Here is a 26,019-nt window from a genome sequence, read left to right as displayed (position 1 = left end):
ACCTGTCCCGCCTAGAAACTAAATTGTTCTACATTCCTACAGGACCCCCATTCCACCACCACAGGACCACAGATTCCCCTTACCTGTGCAACACCTGCTGCCAATGGCCCTGGTCGTCAGGCAGGGGGAACTCGTCGATGGCGAGACAAGTCCTGACTCAGCTTGCGTCACCGATGTCAAGAAACCGTTACAAAGAATGATAATGAGTCATAGGCCGCGTTACCAAGTCACCAGCCTGAATCTGGGGATGACACCCCTGGCGAGAAAATCTGTAGCTTCCCCCCCACAGGAGCTTACCTGTGCAACACCTGCTGCCACTGGCCCTGGTCATCAGGCAGCGGGAACTCGTCGATGGCAAGACAAGTCCTGACACTGAGCTTGCGTCACCGATGTCAAGAAACCGTTATAGAGGATGGTCACCAGCCTCGCGCGATCCTCACGCTGTAGCGTCTTCAACAGTCCACCACGCCTAGAAACCAAAGTGTTCTACATTCCCACAGGAGCTTACCTGTGCAACACCTGCTGCCACTGGCCCTGGTCATCAGGCAGCGGGAACTAGTCGATGGCGAGACAAGTCCTGACTCTGAGCTTGCGTCACCGATGTCAAGAAACCGTTACAAAGGATGATAATGAGTCATAAGCCGCGTTACCAAGTCACCAGCCTGAATCTGAGGATGACACCCCTGGCGAGAAAATCTGTAGCTTCCCCCCCACAGGAGCTTACCTGTGCAACACCTGCTGCCACTGGCCCTGGTCATCAGGCAGCGGGAACTCGTCGATGGCAAGACAAGTCCTGACACTGAGCTTGCGTCACCGATGTCAAGAAACCGTTACAGAGGATGGCCACCAGCCTCGCGCGATCCTCACGCTGATGCGTCTTCAACAGTCCACCACGCCTAGAAACCAAAGTGTTCTACATTCCCACAGGAGCTTACCTGTGCAACACCTGCTGTCACTGGCCCTGGTCATCAGGCAGCGGGAACTCGTCGATGGCGAGTCAAGTCCTGACTCTGAGCTTGCGTCACCGATGTCAAGAAACCGTTACAAAGGATGATAATGAGTCATAAGCCGCGTTACCAAGTCACCAAGTCATTTACCAAGTCACCAGCCTGAATCTGGGGATGACACCCCTGGCGAGAAAATCTGTAGCTTCCCCCCCACAGGAGCTTACCTGTGCAACACCTGCTGCCACTGGCCCTGGTCATCAGGCAGCGGGAACTCGTCGATGGCAAGACAAGTCCTGACACTGAGCTTGCGTCACCGATGTCAAGAAACCGTTATAGAGGATGGTCACCAGCCTCGCGCGATCCTCACGCTTCGTCTTCAACAGTCTTCCACGCCTAGAAACCAAAGTCTTCTACATTCCCACAGGAGCTTACCTGTGCAACACCTGCTGCCACTGGCCCTGGTCATCAGGCAGCGGGAACTCGTCGATGGCAAGACAAGTCCTGACACTGGGCTTGCGTCACCGATGTCAAGAAACCGTTATAGAGGATGGTCACCAGCCTCGCGCGATCCTCACGCTGAAGCGTCTTCAACAGTCCACCACGCCTAGAAACCAAAGTGTTCTACATTCCCACAGGAGCTTACCTGTGCAACACCTGCTGCCACTGGCCCTGGTCGTCGGGCAGCGGGAACTCGTCGATGGCAAGACAAGTCCTGACACTGGGCTTGCGTCACCGATGTCAAGAAACCGATACAGTGGACGATAATGAGTCATAGGCCGCGTTACCAAGTCACCAGCCTGAATCTGGGGATGACACCCCTGGCGAGAAAATCTGTAGCTTCCCCCCCACAGGAGCTTACCTGTGCAACACCTGCTGCCACTGGCCCTGGTCATCAGGCAGCGGGAACTAGTCGATGGCGAGACAAGTCCTGACTCTGAGCTTGCGTCACCGATGTCAAGAAACCGTTACAGAGGATGGTCACCAGCCTCGCGCGATCCTCACGCTTCGTCTTCAACAGTCTTCCACGCCTAGAAACCAAAGTGTTCTACATTCCCAGAGGAGCTTACCTGTGCAACACCTGCTGCCACTGGCCCTGGTCGTCGGGCAGCGGGAACTCGTCGATGGCGAGGCGGGTCCTGGCCCTGAGCTCGCGCAGCATATCCTCGATGTCGAACACGAACGGCTGCTGGCCGAAGTTCGCGTCCACCACCTCGCCCGGCGTCTGGAGACCCACGGTTGGGTACAGGTTCGGCTGGGGGTGGAGGTCACCAATTGGTATTATTACCGTTTCTCGTACATACAGATTGAATTACATAATGGCGATTCATCTGATCAGTTCGATTTTGATTAGACCAGCTGGACCTCTCAATGACGTTTATCAGTAAAAAAAAATTCTCAACACGAAAATTACATACATACATACATATACTCACGTCTATATCCCTTGCGGGGTAGACATAGCCAATAGTCTTGAAAAACTGAAAGGCCACGTTCAGCTGTTAGGCTTAATGTATTGAGATTCAAATAGTGAAAGGTTGCTAGCCCATCGCTTTAATGAAGAATCCCAAATTTATAAGCCTATCACTTAGCCGCTTTTTTTCGACATGTAATGGAGAGATTTATTTCTTTTTATATTTGCGCCGGAAACCACACGATTAGAAAGAAAAATCAAAAAAAAAAGCTAATCAACATACAGGTAATCCCCTGAAGGCGATGCCCAGATGGTGTCCGTTTTTCGTATAGAAGCATGTGTTGTCCACGAGGTTGACTCCGCAGCCGATGACGTCACCGGTGGTGAAGGTGGGCCCGTACGGCTGCCCGGTGCCGGAGGAGCAGAAGGAGTGGCCGTCGTCGCCGTGGTAGCCGTACGAGTGCTTGTCCCAGCCTGGAATAGGGGCGATATGAAGTTGGCAACAATTTTTTTTATTTTTCAACACCCGTACGTACTTATAATCACGTTTTTATCACTTGCGGGGTAGACAGAGCCAACAGTCTCGGAAGGCTGATAGGCCACGTTCAACTGTTTGGCTTAATGATAGAATTGAGATTCAAATAGTGACGGGTTGCTAGCCCATTGCCTAAAAGAAGAATCGCAAGTTTATAAACCTATCCATTAGGCTATTTTCATTTTTCTATTGATAAATCTGCGATGGAGATATAATCGCATTGCTTCCCTACAGTCTTTCATTAGTTAGAATATTAACTGATGCTCTTACGTTGAGGGAAAACATCGTGAGGAAACCTGCACATTCAGGCAACTGGATGTGTAACTATGTATCCAATACGGGATAAGTTTACCAGCAAAGGTTGCGGAGTTAATCACTTCGTGTAAAAACCAAACTCACCCAAATCCAAGATCCACGGTCAAAGGCATACCCCGGGCTCCTCTCCAGGGTGGTGAGGATGCAACCGGGACTATAGCCAGTAAGAAGACTCTTTCATCACCCTATTTCCGTTCATTGGACGCTACACATTTTTTAGAAACAAAGAATGTAGCGTCGAATCGATCCATCAATCATCGATGAGGTAAAAACTAATTCACAAAAGCTCTTAAACGTTATGAAACAACGCAATTCTAACAGAATTAAGTGTAAAATCACAATCTTAAAAATTTACGATTTAGGTACTATTAGGCATTACCAGTGACAGAATATCTAATTAACTGTTCACTGTAGATAATTAAAATTTAACAAAAATTACAGTGTCACAGAAGTACTTATTTCCAGAAACGTGTTAGTCGATAGAGACCTCTTGACGGTATAAAGTCATTGTCTTTGGTTTACTCGCTATTTATATATATTTAATGTGTCATTCAAATATCATAAACAAACAAGAACTAGGAACGACACTGCATCGTGAAGGCAAAGGTTACCACCCAATTATTTTATCTTTGTTTGGTCAGTGACTGATAGAGAATGCCGTTGGCATTAAATCCTCTTTATGTGCAAAAAATATTGAAATCTGTGTCGTGTGGTTTCCGGCTCTTCAGAATAAAACCTCTCCATATCCTTCCTATGGATGTCGAAAAAGGCAACTATGGGATAGGCTTATAAACTTGGAATTCCTCTTGTAGGCAGCCGATGGATGATTTCAGTTTTTTCCAGACTGTTGACTCTTTCTTCCCCGCATGGGATATAGACGTGACTATATGTATGTTTGTACAAATTTAAATTCATACATATAATAAAATTTGTGTCAGTTACAAATTTTATTTTATGTATGAATTTAAATTTGTACAAAACCTATATATTCACTTGCCGTAAAAATTATATTTCGAATTTATATTTATGACTAATACAATAAAAAAATGTGATCGCGTCTAAAGTCGTGACAGGAATCCGATAGAATAGTATCCGTGAGAGGAGTCCGGGTTATGCCTTTGACCGTGGATCCTGGATTGAGTGAGTTAGGTTTTTACACGAAGCGACAAACTCCGCAACCTTTGCTGGTAAACTTATCCCGCATTGGGTACATGGCTATGGCTAACTCCAAACGTGGACAACCTCAGATAATTATATAAAGCAAAGAAAGACACCCGTCTGAACTCCATATTATTGGGAACAGGGAGACCTTGACCCACCCCTATTTTTATCTGAAAATAAATTTCAATAACTATCTTTGAATCTGTTTCTAAATATATCAAGCTGCGGATAAAAATTTATCAACTTTCATATTACTCTCGATATTATTAATATATTGCGCAACACGTTTTGTGTTCTCATAATATTAACACAGACAAATGGACATACATAATAACGATATATCTGCTTAATGCAGTCTTAATAGGCGCAGTGATATAACAGTAATTCTCAGCTTGATAAGATGGTGTTTATGTATACTTCGAGAGTTTTGATACGATATTTTCTTTGCTAAGGAGGTACCTCAGACTACGCAATTTTGTTTGTAATATAGATAGATAAATAGATAATTCATTTACTTGATTAGCTACACACAATTTACAATGTACGGTCGCGTTCATAATTGCAGTCATAGTTCGCAAAACTTTATAGCTTGCAGTCACCGCTGTCACTCACACATTCACACAAATAACACAATAAACAACAAGCGGTTAAGCGTTGGGTAACGCGCCATCAAGAAGAGGGTAGTGTAAAAAGTCGACCGCGCAGCGGCTGTCGTCCGCTAATCAACACAGCGACACGCCACACAGCGGAGATCCATGGTGGAACAGTACGAAAATAATGGCTTCATACCGACCAGAACATGTGCGGAACAGTTCGACACATCAGTGGTTACTGTTCGTCGAGTTTGCACCGTGAGGGACTATTCCACAGACAGCCAGCAAGAAAGCCGTATTTATCCGAAATAAATAAGCAAAAACATTTAGAATTTGCTTGGCAGTATTTGGATTTTGACTGGAACAAGGCGATATTTACGGAAAAAAAGTTCGTTTACGTCATCGCAACACGGTAGGCTTCATTTATGGCGAAGAAATGCAACTCGGTATGAAGAAAAAAATATTGTGCCAAATATGGAGTCTGGACACATATCTGTAAATATGTGGGGCTGGATGAGTGCTGCTGGACCTGGGGAACAGATGTGGATAGCAGGATGCGCTACAGCTGCTCATTATGTGCAAGTGCTGGAAGAAACCATGTTACCAACTGTGCGGTGTATTTATCCGATTGATGATATGCAATATCATTTGTGCAAGACAACTACCCTGTGTATCGAGTCCATATAGTGCGTGAAAGGTTCTGCCAGTTTATATTAAAACTACTACTTAGATAGTATTTTAAGGACAGCTTCAATATCTTTTCTTTATGAAAACGAATAATTAAGCTGTAACCTTAATAACAGGAGATAGGTAAATTAGTATAATATGCTGTATGTATACCTTTATATAATAATCAATATGTAAACAAAACTATAGGTAAACTGTTTCAATAAAATTTACTAATTTTAATTATTGAATGTTTTATTTTGCTCCCTCTTGTTTAATATTTCTTGCTGATTTCCGTGTTTGAAGACACGGGTATTGTAATTCTTAGATATCAGTTAGTTAGTTAGTCAGTCAGTTACTTAGTTCAAATGGCACCTTGAAACATTAAAAATTATCAGTAACAATATATATTTTTTTTAATAGACAGAAATTCCTTGAATAACTTCGGAATCCGCTAGTAACTAGAACAAGCGAGTGTGAGCAAGCGAGATTATCTAATATATCTTAGATCTCACTTGCACAAACGAAGTAATAAAATTGCTACCCAATAACTTTCAAAGGAACCACTACCTATGTTAGGGTCGTGTGCAGACAAACTTTAAACTTTATTGAAATGACATAAGTCTGGTAGTCGCAGGCTTCCCTCTATAGGCAAATCTTATGCAAATAATGAGAGACGACGATATCTCGATCGACAATTATCGGGCCCAGTTCGGCCATCGTTGATTACCCTCTCTTTCTGTTTTGTTATGTTATATGTCATAGAATAATAAACTGTTTTACTTAGTAATCATTGGTATTAAAGACCGTATTCATTTGAAGGAATATTAACCTTTTTAAATATGCATGTGTGTGTGTATCTAGTGGAACCACAGTGCACGCTATTTTAACCCGTAAGAATTTTAAAACTATGACTGCAGATATGAACGCGATCGTACATAAGAAATACAGATTAATAAAGTAATGTGAGTTGCATCAATACAAAAAGGTCACAACTCAACGAATTTATTGCTAAATCGCATTACGCTGATTTTCAGTTATCACCTTTCCGAATTTGATAGATTACATACATACATACATATGATCACGTCTTTATCCCTTACGGGGTACACAGAGTTAACAGTCTTGAAAAGACTGATAGACCACGTTCAGCTGTTGGGCTTAATGATAGAAATGAGATTCAAATAGTGACAGGTTGCTAGCCCATCGCCTAAAAGAAGAATCCCAAGTTTGTAAGCCTATCCCTTAGTCGCCTTTAACGACATACACGGGAACGAGATGGAGTGGTCCTATTCTTTTTTTTATTGGTGCCGGGAACCACACAGCACATTTGATAGATTTAGAGATTTAATAAGTGTAATATAAATCAGGGCGTAATTAAAGAGATCTACCAGTCTGCTCACCAGGCAGTCTGTTCATGTTGACTCCGTGGGCAGACAGTCCGATGCCCATGTATCCGTCGCGACCCTTGGAGACGATGCGCACCTCGAAGTAGTAAAGACCGCAGGCGGCCGGTATCGGGTGAGTGGCGCGGACGCTCGCCGCGTCCTTGTGTGTTTTACCGTGACCTGAGGGTTAAATGAAGATTTCATTAAAGGTTGCTCTTGTTTGTTTGTGTACACGAAAAAAGGGGAACATTCAGAAGCTTTCTAGTAGATCCGTATGGTTTACATTGTAGTATTTTGTAAAGCCAAAGCAACATAGAGTAGCTTATATCAGAAGTAAATCTCTCTTTCAGGCATATGATTAAAAGTAAAGCTAATTAAAATAAAATTTGCAACAACAGTTTCCATAAATCCAGTCTTTTTAAAGTTCATTCAGTGAATCAATACCTTTCTTGTAATTTTTTGTATAAACACAGATATTTTAAGAGTCGTCCTAATGTTTGCAGATCCATTATCTCATATTTTATGATTTTCAATTGAACATTTTTCGTAATGGGCATGTATGTATTATACCTGAATAACAAGATTAGGTCACCTAGACCTATATGCTCAAACTAAAAACCTAGTTATTATCATTTTTATCATTTTATTCACCACATTTCTGTCCGAAAGAAATAAACTTCGCATCTAATAAACCTACTTCACAAATTCCCAGACTCTTCCTAAACACTAGCGTCATCCCAAAATGACAGCATTAAAAATCAGCCTGCGGACTCATTGCGGACGACATTGCGACGACATTGCAGAGTATGTCTGACATTAGACTCCCGTTACGACATTGAGTCCCCAGGGACCATGGCGACCCATCGACGCCCGCCTACGCACATTTAGTCTCCTATTCCCATATATAGGATACACTGACCTAGTTTTGTAGACCCGTGGGGATTGAGGTCAATAGCATTGGTAGGGAGAAGAAAACGGAGATTAACCCATTTTGTTTGAAGATTTGATAGAAATTATAAGTAATAAGGTAGTTCATACATAAGTTACTAATAAGTTAGTACCTAAGTCTGAAACTTCATCTCAAAAGGCTAATTATAAATTCGATAATGTAAATTCAATATTCATCGAAATAACATACAAACATACAAAAACGCCTGTCTGCCATTGGGGTAGGCAGAGACTATGAATTTTCACTTGGTACGATCCTTACAGACCTCTCCTCCACTCTCATTACTCTCTTCGTGCATATTAGACGATTACGGGTACTCCTAAGTTCCTAACATCTCCCTTTTTTTAAACATTCAAAAATATTAAGACAAGGAAATAAGTTTCTTAATTTACATGTACTCTTAGTACTTACGAACATTTATTTAAATCTCTATCTCGCCTCTTTTTGAAGGGGAAAGAGACGAGGCAGTTTTCTTCATTTAATGACAAACATATTACGCACGTATATTGGACTTTGTAAACCAAAATGTCAAGCAGAAGCCAATCAAGATGATCATTTCGCAACTAATGATAATAAAACAACAGACGAACTTAAAACAAACCCTACTTAGATCAGTTAGTGCCGTGTGGTTCCCGGTGCCAATAGGTAAAGAATAGGACCACTCCATCTCTTTCAAATGGATGTCATAAGAGGCGACTTAGGGATAAGCTTATAGATTTGGAGTTGTTCTTGTAGGCGATGGGCTGGCCTAACCTGGATAACCTGTCACTATTTGGATCTGAATTCTATCGATAAGCCAAACAGAACGTGACCTATCAGTCTTTTCGAGACTGTCGGCTCTGTCTACCCTACAAGGGATATACACGTGACTATATGTATGTATGTGGATCAGTAAATAAAACAGTAACCGACAAAAACCACTGAAGCAAGGTCGTGCGAGAATGTTAACGACCCCTACCATTAAAATGAACATAGATGCAAGCGAAACGCTGATAAATGGCCGTAACAAAACAACACACAACTAGTCATTCACCAAACTGTTATATTAGGATATAAGTCCTATGAACCTTATAATAAGGCACATTATTACGATTGTGATGCCATACGTAAGCGATTGGTGAAAACCATCTTTCTATCGCAAGGCCGAGCTCTTGAAAACTGCGCTGTAACTAAATGCGCAGAAACCGAACCTACATATATAATGATAATGAATCATTGTATTGTGATGATATGAATTTGAATCAATACAATTAAAACATCGCAACAAGAGGTCATCATAATTCCTATAGATGTCGTAGAAGGAGACGAAAAGATATGCGAATTAAAATAGGAATCTACTTGTAGGCGACGGGTAAGCAACCTGTTACTATTTGATTCTCATTTCATCATTAAGCCATACAGCTGAACGTGACCTTTCAGTCAGACTGTTGGCTCTGTCTACCCCGTAAGGGATAAAGACGTGATACGTATGTATGTAAACAACTTTAGCATAATAATATGAATATGGTTGACCTTGTGAATTTCTTCCTTCTCCTTCTCTTCATGATTCGCCACATTAAGGGTTACCGTGGCAACACCGTGACAAGTTAAAATCCGCAAACGAATACAAACTTTAAATACTCCAGACAAAAGACGAATTTCAAATGCAAATCAACAAGCACGAGCATACGCGTCGTGAGAAGCAGAAATCGACACTGCAAAAAGTACTTTACCATCATGAAACTATGGTTCATTTTCAAGTGGATGAGCTTATTACGCGTCGGACTCGAATTTAGCTGCTGCGCACAAACATACAGAGGAGCGCGTACGCACGCGAACCAGCAGGTTAACGACACCGGTGATGTTTACTCACATCATGATGGTATACATGTGTGGGTTGAATGCTATCCTATATTACTGATTGCCGATATAATTATGGACTATCCTTTAAGAAGTAAAAAGATTTTTATTGAACTAAATGGAGATACCTCTAACTATAACTGTTTTCCTCGATAACGAAACAGTCTTTGGAGACACTATTCAGTTTCCACAAAGAAGCCTTGTCATCAACGAAGCCTTGCTTAACACGATTACACTAAATTTGTATGATAATGATGAAGTAGAATTTGAAGTCATCCCTAGATAGTCCACAGAACGCAACAAATATTTCTGTCATTCTATCGAAAATCAGAGAGCGTTCAAAAGTCGAACAAACATAAGCGTAGAATTTGCAATTAAAAACAACCATGAGCCATGACTCGACCGCGTGGTTATCGTCATCACCAAAATAGATAACATTCGTACGACACGGAACCAACACAAGGTATTAGATGAATTATTTGTATAAAAGGAAATACGTAGAAACTTATTCTTCTAAATAAGTCTTACCATCTCTAAATATTTAAGATTCTCCTGAACACCCAATTCTAAAACCTTTGCATCGAGGTATACCATATCTATATGGTTGAAGTGCATTTTCTATTGATCCATGAACAAGATTTGCAAACACAACATTATGGAAGTATCCTTGCTATTTTAAGGCATTATAAATTTGGAATTAAACTACAGCCAATAACGCTACTGAGGGCAATGAGATGAAGAAGATAATGGCGAACTAATTATAACTAGGTTAGGTTAGCCATCAAAAGTGATATTGATATCTGTATAAAATACTGTCTAGGTATCAGACTTGGAGGGGCGACTGATGGACCAGTTCAACGGTCAGAAGCACTTAACCTACGATAACGAGGAAAGAGTTGAGTCATTATCTGAATATAATTACTTGCATTTGTACGAATAGATTTTTGCTTAGACATATTTTATTTGATGACTATGAATCTTTGTAACTGCCAATAAAATATCAGTAGCAAAAATCAGCAGAATCAATGAAACACAACCTGTAACGTTTGGAAAAGCTCTTAAAATCACCACTAACAGTCATTTAACCACTGGAGACTATTTCAGCAATAGTAAACAGCAGTTAATTGAAAAGTCGAAATTGGCCCGGATTCCACTTTTGCGTGATGTAGAATCGAGCATGCGACTATTGGCTGAGGACCAACGTAAACATGTCAAGAATCTGAGGAAATGTCAGGGCCCGAGATACTAGGTTGGATTTGTAAAATAAATTGATATTATTTGTAGATGACACTTCTCGTCCACCCAATGAGTGGCGTCGGGCATAAATGTGGAACTATTTGAGAAGCTTTACCTGATACGACATAAGACAACATATTCGTACAAAAAAGTGACCTTGGCTAACAAGTTGCTAAGTCAACCGTCCCAAAATCATGAAATAATAGATTGTCTCGAAGAGAAAAGGTTGGGCATGAACAAAGTAACATTGCAACAAAAACAAAATGCGCTGTTGTTCTTTGATGTCTGATAAAAAAAGGTGTATTGTTCGCATATGCTCGTCGTTTCTTGTATGAGCGTTTTAGGAAAAATGACAAGACAGCCAGAGTCATAAATATACTGACAATTTAACAGTGATTTTCCTTTCTTTTAAAGAGAAAGAAAATGTCGACTTCAAGCCTGGTTACAGTACCATAGTGTTGGTAAAAAGAACCAAAAGTTCAAGTAATAAATATTTTCGTTATATATTCAACACTATAGTAATCAACTAACAGTGAACTAATAAACCAAAACTTTTAAACGGAACGTTGGTTTTACTTATTTAACTAACCCAAGGCACGCTGGTTATACCATAAAATTAATAAGCTACATTACGTGTGGTAATTCGATCATCCGAATGAAATTAACGTTTGAACACGTCACGCGACGACTATGACGACGATATTTGGTTAAGCACAATTAACTTTCTTTGTTATTTATTTTTAATTCATGATGATGATTGAGTGAATACCTATCTTAAAAGCTGTATTGAACACCATGCAAACAGGTAAATGATTATTTGAATTCTATGAAGATTTTATAAAGAGTTAACAGCGAAGTCTCATAAACAATTTGCTTTATTTTTCTGGCTGCACTTGGAATTATATAATTTGCCATGAAGAAACTCAGCAACTTTACTAGCACCACAAATACTCGTAAAACCATGAGGTAAGTACCATAGCTTATGAGTTTACAGAACCTTATATAATGATAATAAAACGGATGTCCAAGTAAACGAAGTCACGGTCGCGGACAATAGCTGACATTATAACAATGCATGATTCAATATGCACTGTAAATGGACCGAATTAGCAATCGTTAGCGGGTGTTGCCCCTGCACCTGCATCGTATATTGAGATAAATCTACACGAGACCCGCGTGCATCGTACGGAAACATTTGGATGATCAAGTGACTCATTGTCAGGTGTTTGTCCAGCATTTTAAAGTCTTGATAAATGTTGCTTTGCTGGCAAAAGTATCAATTTTTTAACAGTATTTCTTGCAACTTGAATCATCCAAACCAAAACACAAAGAAATATGAACAAAGTTCCAAAAAACTAATATGGTTTATTTCAAATATCTGGTCATTATTATATCGTGAACATTCACCAGTCTCTTGACCTGCCTTTATATCCTCGATAAACTCGATAATCTTGTCTTAATAGCTGACTTTATGAAAAGTGGGCACACAATTCCATTTAACAATTTAAACATAAATTACGTCACAAAAGCGTCTAATATTTCTGAAAATTAAAAGAGCAATATTCTATGCTCGCTATTACAGCGCCGTCGTTGATGCCTTAACTAGGTTTTGTGTAAACAAAACCGCATATTTACCACTAATCGTATTACGTATCCTACGTACAAAGCTTAGACCATAATCTGCAGTACTGAAAGGCTACTTTTGAATGGTTAGAAAATTCTCGGTAAAAAAAAGAAATGTATTCCAAGAACGGTATACTTAGCTGTGTACTGAGTCAGCAGTGTTCTGTTTCACAATAAAACGGATAACTGTTGTTGCAAAATACTTTATCATAATACGTATAAAGTTACACAAAACCTGGAAATAAATGTAAGTATTCAACACGATAAATAATATATTCATGCACATAAGAAACGTGAAAGGACTGCTGTAACAAGAGTTACAATACAAGAATATTAAAAAGGTCTGCGGCAGATGTTATAAAAGAATGTTTGATTTGACATGCGTAGGCAAACATTAATAGTTCTCTGCAGCTTTCGGATATGAAGTGATTTCTAAAATTTCAATGAAAAGATTTAACCAAACCAATGTTCGGAAGATATTGAGAATGAAAACAAACAAATACAGTCGCCCCCATTTTGTTTTCTGCATGCGATGCAAACAAAGCAATATCCTAAATCTAAAGTTATTATGTGAGTTCTTTCCACTGCGCACTACTATAACAAAGTGTTTTGAAAATCCATGTGTTTACAAAGGAGTACATTTGCAAGAATTTATACTTTTAGCTTTTGAAATCTTGGAAGTTATTCAATTCAGAATTTACACGAAACTAGCTTAGATATGATCCTAAACTGATTGAAAGTTCATGAAGGAAAAAATTGTTCAAAGCTATACATATATATTTCGACTAATGTAAAGTTTAAGGCACAATTTTCAATGAACAGCGTCCACGTTGGCAAAGAAGAAAAAAAAGAGTGAAGTGAACAATCGTCATATTGTTATTTTCATTTATTTAAACCCGGCGCATGGACAATAAAAAATATCAACACAATGTGACGAAGACGATAATGTTGCTGATTCATTGCATCAGTCAGCGCCACGTGCCGACTATATTTTTACACGTTATGCCGGCAAAACGAGAAGAGAAATATCAGAAATAGTACTCGATTGCGCTTCACTGTACAGTAAACACATAAATATTGTTATTAAACACTCGGTGCTAACAAACAGAGCGTCTGCCGAGGTGTTTTTAAATCCCAACCACGTTTGTTTTGGAGGAACCAGTTCAAAGCCCGTCCCATTCAAGTTTGCCAATTTGCGTGAGGTTTGTAGTTATTTAAAGACTGCAAAGTTTTTTTTCAAAGCTTTTTTGATCACAACTAATAGTAAACGAAATCTTTCTAGAGCATCTTTTTATTTAAACCCGGGGCAATCACTTATTGATGAGTCAAATTAATTATTTAAAAGGACGAATACAGAGGGAGGGAGGCAAATTTGAATGGTCAGATATTGTTCCATACAGTGTCACATCAAGCTACCCAAATGACGCCTTCATTAGTTACCGTATTATATATAATAGAGTAACAACCACGCGTGGGATAACTATGTATATGTCACTGTACTTAAACTAGCAAGATAGGCGCACATAAATCAAAAGAAAACTCAGACGGATCAAATAAAACGCACGCTCTGTTTATTATCACATACTGGGTTATTCATGAGGGTATAAAATGTGTATTATATGATGACGTACGATACATCCAGAGGCGTAAGTGGAGGTAGGGCAGGTGGGGTCTGCGGCCCGGACCCTGCGTCCCACCTTACAACAAATAGAGAAAACATCCATCCATTAAACAGAACCACAGTCCGGCCCCATACACCACTTACGCATCTGGCTGCTCGGCGACGTGATCTTCGTCCACAAGGAGCAAGCAACCCAGCGCACAGCTCAGGCGACGATGGTAGATATCGTTACCATGGAAATATAACCAATGGAATACCAACTCAAAACAAAAGAACATCAAAATAAAAAAAAAATGTCCTTTCTTTTCATATCAAGCCAATTATGATCAGATTTATTCCGCTTCCCTTGTCTCTTTGTAATTGGAATGTGGGGTACGGATATCAAGTTCATTTTTGAGTTTTTTTCCACGTTGGGTATTTCCTTGGTCGCTACAGTGTCGATCCGAAGGTGCGCTGTGTTGCTAACTGCCGTGAAACTCGACTGGAGCGTGCGACATTGAAAGCTTGGTGGTATGAGCAGCAAGACGGAAGCTGCCGACGTACGCGCATGCACACCCTGACTAAACACGAGCATTAGAGCAAAGTGGTGCCATGGAGCCGAATGTACTAAACTATGTTAAGCTTACAGATACTATTGTTATAATTAACATTACTTTATCAGATTGAAATAATTCAACTAGATTTCAAGACAAATTTGTTAAAAGACAAAATCTCCTCTTCTTTATTTGAATGGCAAGTATAAATACGATCCTGGAAATATGAGTCTCGGCCCCTGTTAATGAATACATTACAATGTTAATGAACAAGTCGATTGCTTATTGTTAAGTAAACGAGTTTTTAAACCAGAACGTCATTTCACTTAATTCATTTATACTATCGTTATTATGACTACCGATTTATTTTTAATAGAACTTCTTATATAGTTCCAATTGAAAATGTACCGATGCAATGATGACAAGCAAAGCGTAAGATAATTGATCAAAGATATATCATAAAATTTTGGAAGATTCATATCTCAGTGATGTTGACATTAGAATTAAAAAATTATCTGATTGGACACCAAAAATTATATTAATGATTTGTGCCTATAGTAGCGAAAAGAAACGTATTTGCGTTTGCGCAGGCGGTATGACCTTGCTTCGAGCTCCATCCGAGCGATTACACGAATCAACTCTTACGTGTTTCGACATAAAACTTTACAGCGGCAAATCAGCTATTAGCAGATTTCGAATTAACATACATTAAAATTTACAGTAAGTAACTCAACCTTATTTTAAAATAGAACGATTTTAATACTTTGTTATAAATTAAATAACATATGAATTAAAAAGCTTAACTCAAAATTTAGAAAACAAATCGTGAAGTAAGTAAATTTATAAGATACTGACAAGTCTAACGTGAATCATCACTGAAAAAAACGGAATAATACCTTTAAAAAACAAACATACAGTACCTACGTATACTTGGTATGCTACTTTTTCCACAAAGATAAAACCATAATTGAATAGGAATAAGAATAAAGGAATTGCTATTTAATGGGATCTGTCATCTACGTGACTCGAACAGAAGTTTTCAGACATGACATGCAACTTCTAGTATAAACAATGCTAACTGCTCGCTACACGAGCGTATCCTTGACTGAGGTCATATATTCTGATACCGACATTGATGCATAATATAACGTATCATTATTATCACCATGCGATTATATTGCAAAACCAGTAAAAAAAAATTAAAAGTGGACATAACCAGAAATACACATCAACGTTTTATTAGTACTTGCTTAATTATTAATGGAAAATTCCCAGATAGTAGCCGGGCGTATTTACGGGGGCAGCGGTGGGATTTACTTGATCAACTTTATCACCTTTAGAGTCATCGAAAGAATTGCGTAGCATTTACGTGATTGAAAACAATCGTTGAATTCACCTGATACGATTGTAATTCAAACGTCAAAGCATTAAAATCAAACAATAGTTTTGCTGTAATAGCTTGCATCACCTGTTATCAGAATGTTTACGTCGATATCGTCAACAACAAGTAATGTTATTTTTGCGTTAAAAAAGAATGAATATGTGAAGGTTAAAAGATGTGTTTGAAGTGTCGGTGTTCGAATCGGTAAGGTGCCCGATTAAATGCGTGATGTGCATAAAAGCACAGGTTCGAATCCCACCTCGGCCATGTACCTATGACTGTTTTCAAAGTTATGTACATTAGTTTGAATAATAGCCCAATCCAAGTTCCATGGTCAAAGCATACCCCGGACTCCTCTCCATAGAGTTATGAGGATGAAACCGGGACTTAAGCCAGTAAGATGTGTTGCGAGATGAAAAAAATCGGGAGGAATAAAGATAATAGATAGGGAGATGGACATAAATTACACTTTTTCTACGTCTATATTTGAGCCTTAATATAATTATTTCAAACTTTATATCAAACGAAATAACATCAACATATATATCATAATATATTGGATATGTATATTATAATAGGCTTGTGCTTATCATATGAAGCTACCAGAAACGAGCGATCGTTTGGCTCCTTAAGGTCCTCTCATGACTTGTTGAAAGTGATAAATGTATGTATAATGGCGAAAGATAAAGCAGTCTGGCGTATTTATTAGCATATAAACTTTGAGCTCAGATTGGAACCCTTTTCATACAAAATATTTCGTATCAAAGGTTATTAAAAATACTCACTCATATGTGCGTCTAACCTAAAGATATAATACATCGTAAATGTGATAAGACGCGAATTTTTTTGTAATGAAAAAATATTCGAGAGCACGTTTGTGAAATACAGACTAAATTAAACATCCATTTTGGTAACACTATCTGGCAAAAAATTAATGATTCATTCAAAAATAATGAAAGTTGTTTCGCATTAATGTTATATTTTTTTTTAAGCAGATAATGGAAATATCGGACCAGATTATACAAATTTTTGAAGTTATAACAGGTCTTATCCAATTCACTATATTAAGAAGATCCAATGTATATTTAGGTAACTAAACCGAATGCTAGAAACGAACGAAAAGGTAGGCCAAAACTGAAGAATCGAAGCAGGATGTTTCAAAGAAACCTTATTCATATCAGCTCAGCATCAGAACAAAACCAGGTAAGAACATGTGGACTATTAAATTCTCAGAAGTGCTTTTCACTGCTATAATCAATAATATTTAGTAGGAAAGTTAAATAATAAGAACATAGCGTGTCGTCGGTCAATAAAAGGGAGAGAGGAAAGTTATTGCGCGAAATGACATCCAGCAAAGGTGGACCCCTTGACGAACGATTACCTCAGATAAACACAAGGGAAGGACCCGAAGTCAAAGGTCTTCTTATATACAAATGTTATCATCAATTCGAAAGTTAAGATATAATCTCATCTAGTCAGACAATTCGTTAAAATTAAAAAACTACCTATACAAAATGTATGTGTGTGTCACAAAAGATTTTAATCAGGATTGATGGCGGAATTCCAAAAGGTTCACTTATAATCACTCAATTATCTTTCAAAAGAAAACATAACATATAACCACGTCTATATCCCTTGCGGGGTAGACAGAGTCAAATATGTTCGAATATATGGACAGAGTGGAAAGATCTCCTGATTCCAAAAACGAAAACATCTACAGTAGGAAGTTGTAATTAAATAAATTTATTATTTAATCAAAATCACACCCACTGTTGACATGTCAGACAAAGCTCGTCCACAATTTCCGCCTCGCTGAATTTAAAATGCAAATACATATACCATTTTTCTCTAAACACGACAAAACAGCTCGAAACAGCCTTACTACGGGCCATTGTTAATTGCAACAGAGCTACACAGCTGTCCAAATTCAACTTTAACACGACCCCGTATAGACTACAATCGCTACTCAACAAAGTTTTGTTCCACAAGGCCGGTAGTGTAAAATTTCACCAAAGCGAAATAGCTCCTATTGAGAATCCGTAAGACATATTTTAGTTTGACGGTTCTCGAGAGGGGTGGGGAGGTGGCGGGGATAGCACGTGGCGGCCCGACGCAGGCGAGCTTGACCTAGTTGCTAGATGCACCATTTCGGTCCCATTTGGAAAGGAAGGGCGGCCCTTCGCCGCCTATACGTGTTCTATGAGCATCGCCCACGATACCACAATCTCTCAAACGAATCTCAAGATGCTTGGGAACATTGCTTTAGTAATTCGAATGTACGAAACCTGTTTTTCTTTAGTCTTTCCATAGTCTGCGGATCCCATGGAAACCAGGCGCGATGTATGTTTTTATGAAAATATCCTTTATTAGGAATTTTATGCTATTTAAAAGAAGTGTCATGGTAATTTTATCCTTATTCTCTGGCGAGGAAGCGATAAAACGAATCTACACTCGAACTCTTACGAGATAAACAGCTCAAGAAAATAATACTTACATACATACATACATATGATCACGTCTATATCCCTTGCGGGGTAGACAGAGCCAACAGTCTTGAAAAGACTGAATGGCCACGTTCAGCTATTAATAATATAATACTTACATAGAAGGAAAATCCATTCTTTCGAAACAATATTCAACGAATAATCGCTAGAATTATTTAAAAATCAATATAGAAAACGTCATTTCTGGATTCACCTTGATATTATGGAAATTCTACAAGCTGAAGGGAGCTTTACAGCTTATGATTTATGCAATGCTATCAAACTCAAGGTTTTTAGGAATCTAGATCATGAATTAAGTATTGAATCATGCGATCAAAACAAAGGAAATGCAACAATGTTCAAACGCGACATTAAAACAGCGGACAATGGCGATAAAAGACATAAGTGAGTGCACGATTACGGATCACTAAGTGCGCACAATAGAAGACCCAAAGACGCAATAATATTTTTTGAGAAAAAGAAAATAATAATATCTAAAAACTGTCTTAAATTTTAGTAGTTCTAAACTAGTAAAAAAGACAAACCAATTCTTTAAAAAAATAAAAACTTAACAATCTCATTTTTTAATTATAGAATCTTTGGAGAAATCAAAGAAATATGTATCTGGGGCATAATAATGTAATCAACAAGCGAAACACGAAAGTTGTAAAAATTGGCAGATTCAGTAGAATTCAATAGAAATTTTTCAAACAAATATAAAACTTGATATTGGAAAACATAAAGATAACATCAATAAAAAATATGGTTTGGGTAGATTGAAACACGTACTGGAGGAGCAACGTATGGGGCGTAACAACTATTTAACAGCAAGAAAAATTGAGGATTAGGAAAGAGGGGCCTCTGCATTCATAACCTGATCTATTCAAAAGAAACGTATTCACTGATATAGCTTTTATACCATTTAATCTTTCTATTGAAGCACTGAATCATTGCATTAAAGACACAAAGAACAATTTTCAAGAGCATACTCGTGACCACATTGTTGAAGCCAGTGAAGATCAGTATAGCGTGGCGTGTGACCTCATTAGAACGCCCTTTAAGCCCCTGGGCTCGGTCGCCCTTCTATGGACGTCAATTTTAATATTAATGGACAGAATTATTTAAATTTTCATAAAACAAACAGAATTTTATTCACGGAAAGAGAGGAAGAAGAAGACTAAGAATAAAATATTTTGATCAAATAAAGCAGAAAGTAAACGTTACAACATTAAATACCAACAAATAAAAAAAATAACAATTGTATGACGCTCCACTTAACTCCACCGACAAAAGTTATCTCTTAAATTTAGCCGACTTTGGACAACAAAATATACGTGATAATATTAACAGAAAAAGATGAAGGGTTTGTCCCAACATCAGGAGGAACGAGGGAGTAAACTTAGGGTGTAGTAAGGGTATTGCATTTATGAAAGCTCACAGTACCCGCAGTTGTGAATCAATGAAAGGTAAGCGAAGGGTTTTAGGCGCCCATTCACCGTGCATAGGGATGAAGCTAAGACGTTGTTAGAATTTTGTTAACTGAGTAGTGTGTCTGTACAGTGTGCTCATTCATTTGATACGCCAAGAGCAATTTCAACTTGACAAAACAATAGATCTATCAATATAGAGAAGCTCTTCAAAATAATATTATTCATAGCCATTCTTTTGATACACCCTAAAAGTGTTAATAAAGTGAATGCATGTACAAAATAAGGCGCAAACAATTTAAATTAAGAGAATGTAAACTAATTAATTTACAAAGAGTAACATACAAATTTAATTATAGTACTCTAAATGGATTAACATCCAGACATCCAGAGAGATAAAGCGAATGCACTGTAAAGTTAGCTGGACGGTTTTCATTATCGATTTGATAATGTTGACGACCCTAGACTCCGCTCGGCCCTCCAGCCCTCCTTGTGCAGCAGTCGACGCCCTCGCCGCGCTCCCAGAGGGACTAACATAGAATGCTATGTACAATTACGTTGACACATCAATTTGCATGGAACATTTTTCATCAAGGTTCTTCATACTTTGCAGCCTTATGAATAAGAAACAATGATGTGTTCCAATAGATATACAGACATAATATCACATGGACTGAGCTAGCATCAAAATAATTTAAAGTGTTGTGTCATAAAACACAACTAAAAAAAAGGTTAATATGAGATCAAATTTCAGCAATGACACGAAATTAGGCAATAAAATTGGATCAGTGTTAATTCCATAATTGTTCTCTCAATCTCTTTCGGACATTCCGTAGCAATTTTTAATCCTCATCATCAATACTCGGGGCATGCGGCAAGTAGGCAAATCGATTCCAGGAAATCGAATAATGGCCTTATCGCGTCTAATGACGTAATACAATTCGATATACAATAAACAACTGTAACACAATACCTACGATATCTATGCAAATACTATGTTGTCGCAATGCATAAGTGTGCTTGATAAATAATGGCTTAAATAATGCTTCCATTTGTTCGTGATGTTTATAATCGTCTGTGTTCAGAATATTTTAGGAAAAATAACATTGGAAATGTTTTTTCGAGAAAAATATTAATGTCCATATGGATTTTTGTACAGAATGTTGACAAGGCAAATAAAAGAGGCATGAGCAATAACTACTCGATATTTCGACGTTATTCTGATAGGCCTTATTATATCCATTACGAATACGACAACAAACCGTTACTCGAAATACAAAATGATGAGTGAAAGGAAAATTTATCTCACGTATTTTCAAATCATTTAAACCATTTTTAAACTGTTTATTAAATACCATTTATGACCATCAACCAGATCAAAAAAGGTTTCAGATGAGCAAAAATGCTAAAAACACTTTATGAATAATTTAGAATCGAGCGACATTGATCCCTAATAAAAATACCTTGAGACGATACTTTAAATAATGAACAATCATGAACACATTTAACGTAAGAGCCTACCATTACGCACTACAACAAGCTTCATTCCGTTTAATGGCCGTACAATGCAGTCGGAACTAACGACGCGGAAAAAGAAATACTGTAGATGTTTGATTCTCGGGACGGTACGGGTTGTACATACATACATACATAAAATCACGGCTTTTCCCCGGATGGGTAGGCAGAGACTACATCTTTCCACTTTCCACGATCTCTGCATACCTATTTCCTTCGCTAAATCTGAACGTGACAGTAGTATTGGCTTTGACAAAAAATAACCCTGATAGGAATAAATATATGCAATATTTGTGGCTTACAGGGCAGGCCTTGTCCAAAACTGGGACAATACAGACTAAAACATACCAACGCAAAATTATGAAAAACGACCATCAATGCACACAGCAGACAGTACGTACGCTACATACAATGATGTAAAGGTTTACGAACCTAGCGGACGATAATAACAGTTCACCGCGCTCCTAACCGGTAGCGACGCCCGCGGCTGAAGGGCTGCAGGGATCATTGGACCAGCAATTTATGTGCTTCAGTCGGCAACTACGAGAAATGGGGATAACAACGTAGCGACGTAGATACGAGTTCACATTTTCTTGTTAGTAATGGGTTTTGATAGAAATTGGATCGAAAGCCCGAAAGGCGAATGTACAGTTGAAAATAAAAGATTGTGTAATTTAAGAATTTGTCGAAAAATACACAGTATAAGCCAGAAAAAACGAGTGGGACGAAAAGATTGATATTGCAAAAAATTGTTTTTTAAGTTGGAATTCAAAAATTTGTATTTTTCCGAAATAATTTTAAACCTTTATTGAAGGGTTTAGACGTTTTTAGTGCAAAATGCAAATAAGCACGTTATATTCAATGCACATTATAATAAGAAAAGTCTCGCCAACGAGCAATATTTGATCTTTATGAACTCTTCAATCAATGATTTCTGCCATAATAAAGCGAACTTCTACGACTTTACATTTCGTCTTTCATGTTATTTCCCCAGCTTGTTAATCTAAACGAGTACATTCGCCTTTTTCAGCTTCCCTAAAGCATTCCTATTCATCAACAGTTTGCGGAGATTCGCAGTTTTGCAGATTCTAAAGACATGAAGTTGGCATTTCGTGTCTTGTTAACTTATGAATAGTAAGAAAATTTTATTTGGAAATAAGATGTACTTAATAAATAAAAGAAGCCTGGCACTTTCCTAAATATTTGTTTTAATCAATGTATTATAATATACTCGTATTGGTAAAGCGACGGAGATAAAAGATTATGACTTAAAAGATCTGTCACATAAGAAGTCTCCCAGTATAATCACATTACATACGCCCAGAAGAACAGAAGTGGATGTTTTCAACACTTTGTCAATACCAATGATAATAAATCTTCTAATAGCTCCGCTGACTAAACCAGTTGTCAGACTTGGCTTAACAGAATTAGTCTGAGCAAATAACACGAGTGGATTGTTCAGATTAATATTCAGGAGCCGACGCCTACTCGAAGGTCGGCCCTCAGAATTACGTCACTATACTGATTTCTGACTATAATTCGTAAGACTGTCGAGTCATTTGAGCTTTCTTGATAATTCAGAAGTTTTAGATATTCCTTCCATAAGCAGATTTGTTTTATGATTCTTCATTTCCAAAACTTCGAAATTTTGCCTGTGGTTCCCGGCACCAATACAAAAAAGAATAGGACCACTCCATTTCTTTCCCATGGATGTCGTAATAGACGACTAAGGGATAGGCTTACATACTTGTGATTCTTTTTTTAGGCGATGGGCTAGCAACCTGTCACTATTTGTATCTCAATTCCATCATTAAGCCGAGCAGCTGAACGTGGCCATTCAGTCTTTTCGGGACTATTGGCTCTGTCTACCCCGTAAGGGATATAGACGTGACTATATGTGTATTTACGGAACGTCTCAGAGGAAAATTATTTTAGATCGCGATCCACAGGTTTATCATTCGGGTCTTGGACGTCTTCCGATTTGTTTGAACCAACTAAAAAACTATGGTAAAACAAATGCAATCAAAAAGCTTAAGCTGACGCTAAAGTAAGAGCTTTTCACAAATCAGACCCTTATAAAAAGCAAATAAATATTCTATTCTATTCAGACAATAAAGAAGCAACTGGATACAAGAAAAGATACACTTATTACAAACCCACAACTAGAGATCACAAGGTAAACTAGTCTATTGTTATGTAAAGATAAGAAAGCAATAAAAGGTATTCGTAGGACGACAAGTCAGCCTAGAGTGGAACAACTTGGTGGACTGGTTGCAAGGGCCGTTACCCCCGGCAGGAGCAACGCACTGAAAAACTACACGAAACAAAAAGCAGCAAGAATCATTCACGTACATAAATCTAAATTTAAAGGTAACCTTTATCGTGTGGGATGAAATGTGATCGCGAAATATTCTTTGTCCAAGTTCGGTGTAAACTAAAACTTTTCAAAGGATGTTCCAGCGGGCTACGAAGTATTGACAGCTTAGAGGAGCTTTTATGTTCTCAGTTGAAACTTAAAAAGAAGAGAGAAAAGGGCAGAAATCTAAACACATCAACATCCAACGAAATTACCTCATCTTTAATGATTTTAAAGTATATACATACCAATATAAATCGAAACAATAAAGTATTTAGCATCATAATATTCCAATTTAGATGACGATACCACACACAATAACATTTGATACATAAGTTACATAACATAATTTTCCACCGAGGTTTACAGAAACGAACAAACTAAATGTGGTTCAATACAAGTGGTGGTTTTGCAGACAGACAGCTGTTTCCACGAAATCCAGACACGTATTGATTTTAGACTACCACTAAGTGCAACTATTACTATGCAAGTAGTCATAAACTAGCTGCCGCCTGTTTTGTTCTCGTCCTAAAATTGGCATAATCTCACTTTCAGTTTCATCATGATCAGCAGATCCAATAACAATAATGGGCACTTCTCTTAACTACCAGCTCTTCTCTTAGTCTGATAAAACTATAAAGATTCACTTTCTACTGATTAGAGTTTATTGGATAGGGATAAATCCTGTTTATAATATAATCAACCCGCACGTAATGTGCCGGCGTCACATAAGTGGTATAATATAACGAAGATGATGACAAGTCTCATTGATTTTAAAATAGGATTACCAAGCCATCTCTTCTGAGGATGCAAGTCAAGACACTGATAATTACTGCTTAAAGATTTATTGGGAATGGTGACGCAGACCTCTAAACGAGGTTTCAAGCCAACCCTAATCCTACGAATGTAATCCGAAATTGCCACCACACCGTCTAAGACACTAAGGGAAATGATGAAATTACCTCCAGGAATGTGTGCAATCTACCAACGACTATCAGGAATATGAACGTCGGTCTTTGCCTCCGATCCAGTCTAGACACGGAATTAGGCAGAGACAAGGGACAGACGCGCTCCTGCCCGGTCAACAACCGGCGCGCCGGGACGGCAGACAGTTATATAGAGACCAAGCTTCATAATGCTTTATTATTTTTTCTAAGCAAAGTTAGAACATATAAACACGTCGAAAGAAGAAGATTGACAGATTAAACCCTACAATACACACACAAAACTGAAATACTAAACAACTAAAACATATATAATCGGATACATCATTGAAGACTCTACGGTTTAGCATTTTTAAGTAATCAAGTGTAATTAATTTAAGTATTGAAATTTATAGATTCCATCTAAATGGAAGTAAAAACAATTTGAAAAGGAAAATTTTACGCGCAGAATCTAATAGAATCAAGAGCAAGTTCGTTGCTTTCCGCTTGTATAACCTTTAGAAATTATATTTGTTGCTGTTCTTTGTCCAGTTTCGGGTGTAGTCTAGACAAGCAGGCAGAGACGTGGAGCAGAACACCCCCAACCCTGGGCGATAACCTTGCGGTGTGCCGGGAATGAATTAAATGCAATAAAGAGTACAAGCGTTTCGCCATACCGAAAAATAAATTCTTTACAATATTTTTCATACGAATTGAAGTTGAAAAACGTGAATTTTCACAAATTTTGAATTTTAATAATATTGCTAGAGAATTATACACAAGTAACACGAAGTTATTCTACGGTGTTTTGCTTGTCGTTATGTAGACTATTTACGGTTTACGACGCATTGTCTCCGTATATAATTTCCTCCGTGGCGCGCCGGATCCGGTCGATACGGGCCGGGAGCTGAAACCGTTGCACCCGGGAATATGGACTCCTTTGTTAGGATTACCCGATTATTTGCAGACCAATTAAAGCATTCGGAAACACCACTTATGCTGGTATGACGAGACATACAAAATCGATAGAGCTATTATGCCCATTAGTAATACTGTAATTTAGAAATAAGATATAAAGGACTTGAAAACAAATGGCATATTGCTTTTAGTATTTATA

General features: G+C 38.2%; 1 protein-coding gene across 5 annotated transcripts in view; it reads right to left on the bottom strand.

Moving 5' to 3' along the window:
* Positions 1–26,019, bottom strand: part of LOC106136590 (ran-binding protein 10) — a 43,177-nt gene that overhangs the window by 14,679 nt on the left and 2,479 nt on the right. For 2 of the 5 annotated variants that reach the window (XM_060949505.1, XM_060949508.1), the window contains exons 2-5: positions 14,295–14,360; positions 7,020–7,196; positions 2,642–2,832; positions 2,015–2,199 (exon numbers count right to left, since the gene is read on the bottom strand). In XM_060949505.1, coding sequence (XP_060805488.1) covers positions 2,015–2,199; positions 2,642–2,832; positions 7,020–7,196; positions 14,295–14,360 — 619 coding nt within the window. The remainder of the gene's footprint in view (positions 1–2,014; positions 2,200–2,641; positions 2,833–7,019; positions 7,197–14,294; positions 14,361–26,019) is intronic. The other 3 variants (XM_060949506.1, XM_060949507.1, XM_060949509.1) reach the window with 3 other exon arrangements.

The sequence above is a fragment of the Amyelois transitella genome, chromosome 19 (genome assembly GCF_032362555.1).
Source record: "Amyelois transitella isolate CPQ chromosome 19, ilAmyTran1.1, whole genome shotgun sequence".
Taxonomy (NCBI): domain Eukaryota; kingdom Metazoa; phylum Arthropoda; class Insecta; order Lepidoptera; family Pyralidae; genus Amyelois; species Amyelois transitella.
Note: the sequence above shows the minus strand (reverse complement) of the source record. Positions and strands in the feature narration are given on the sequence as shown.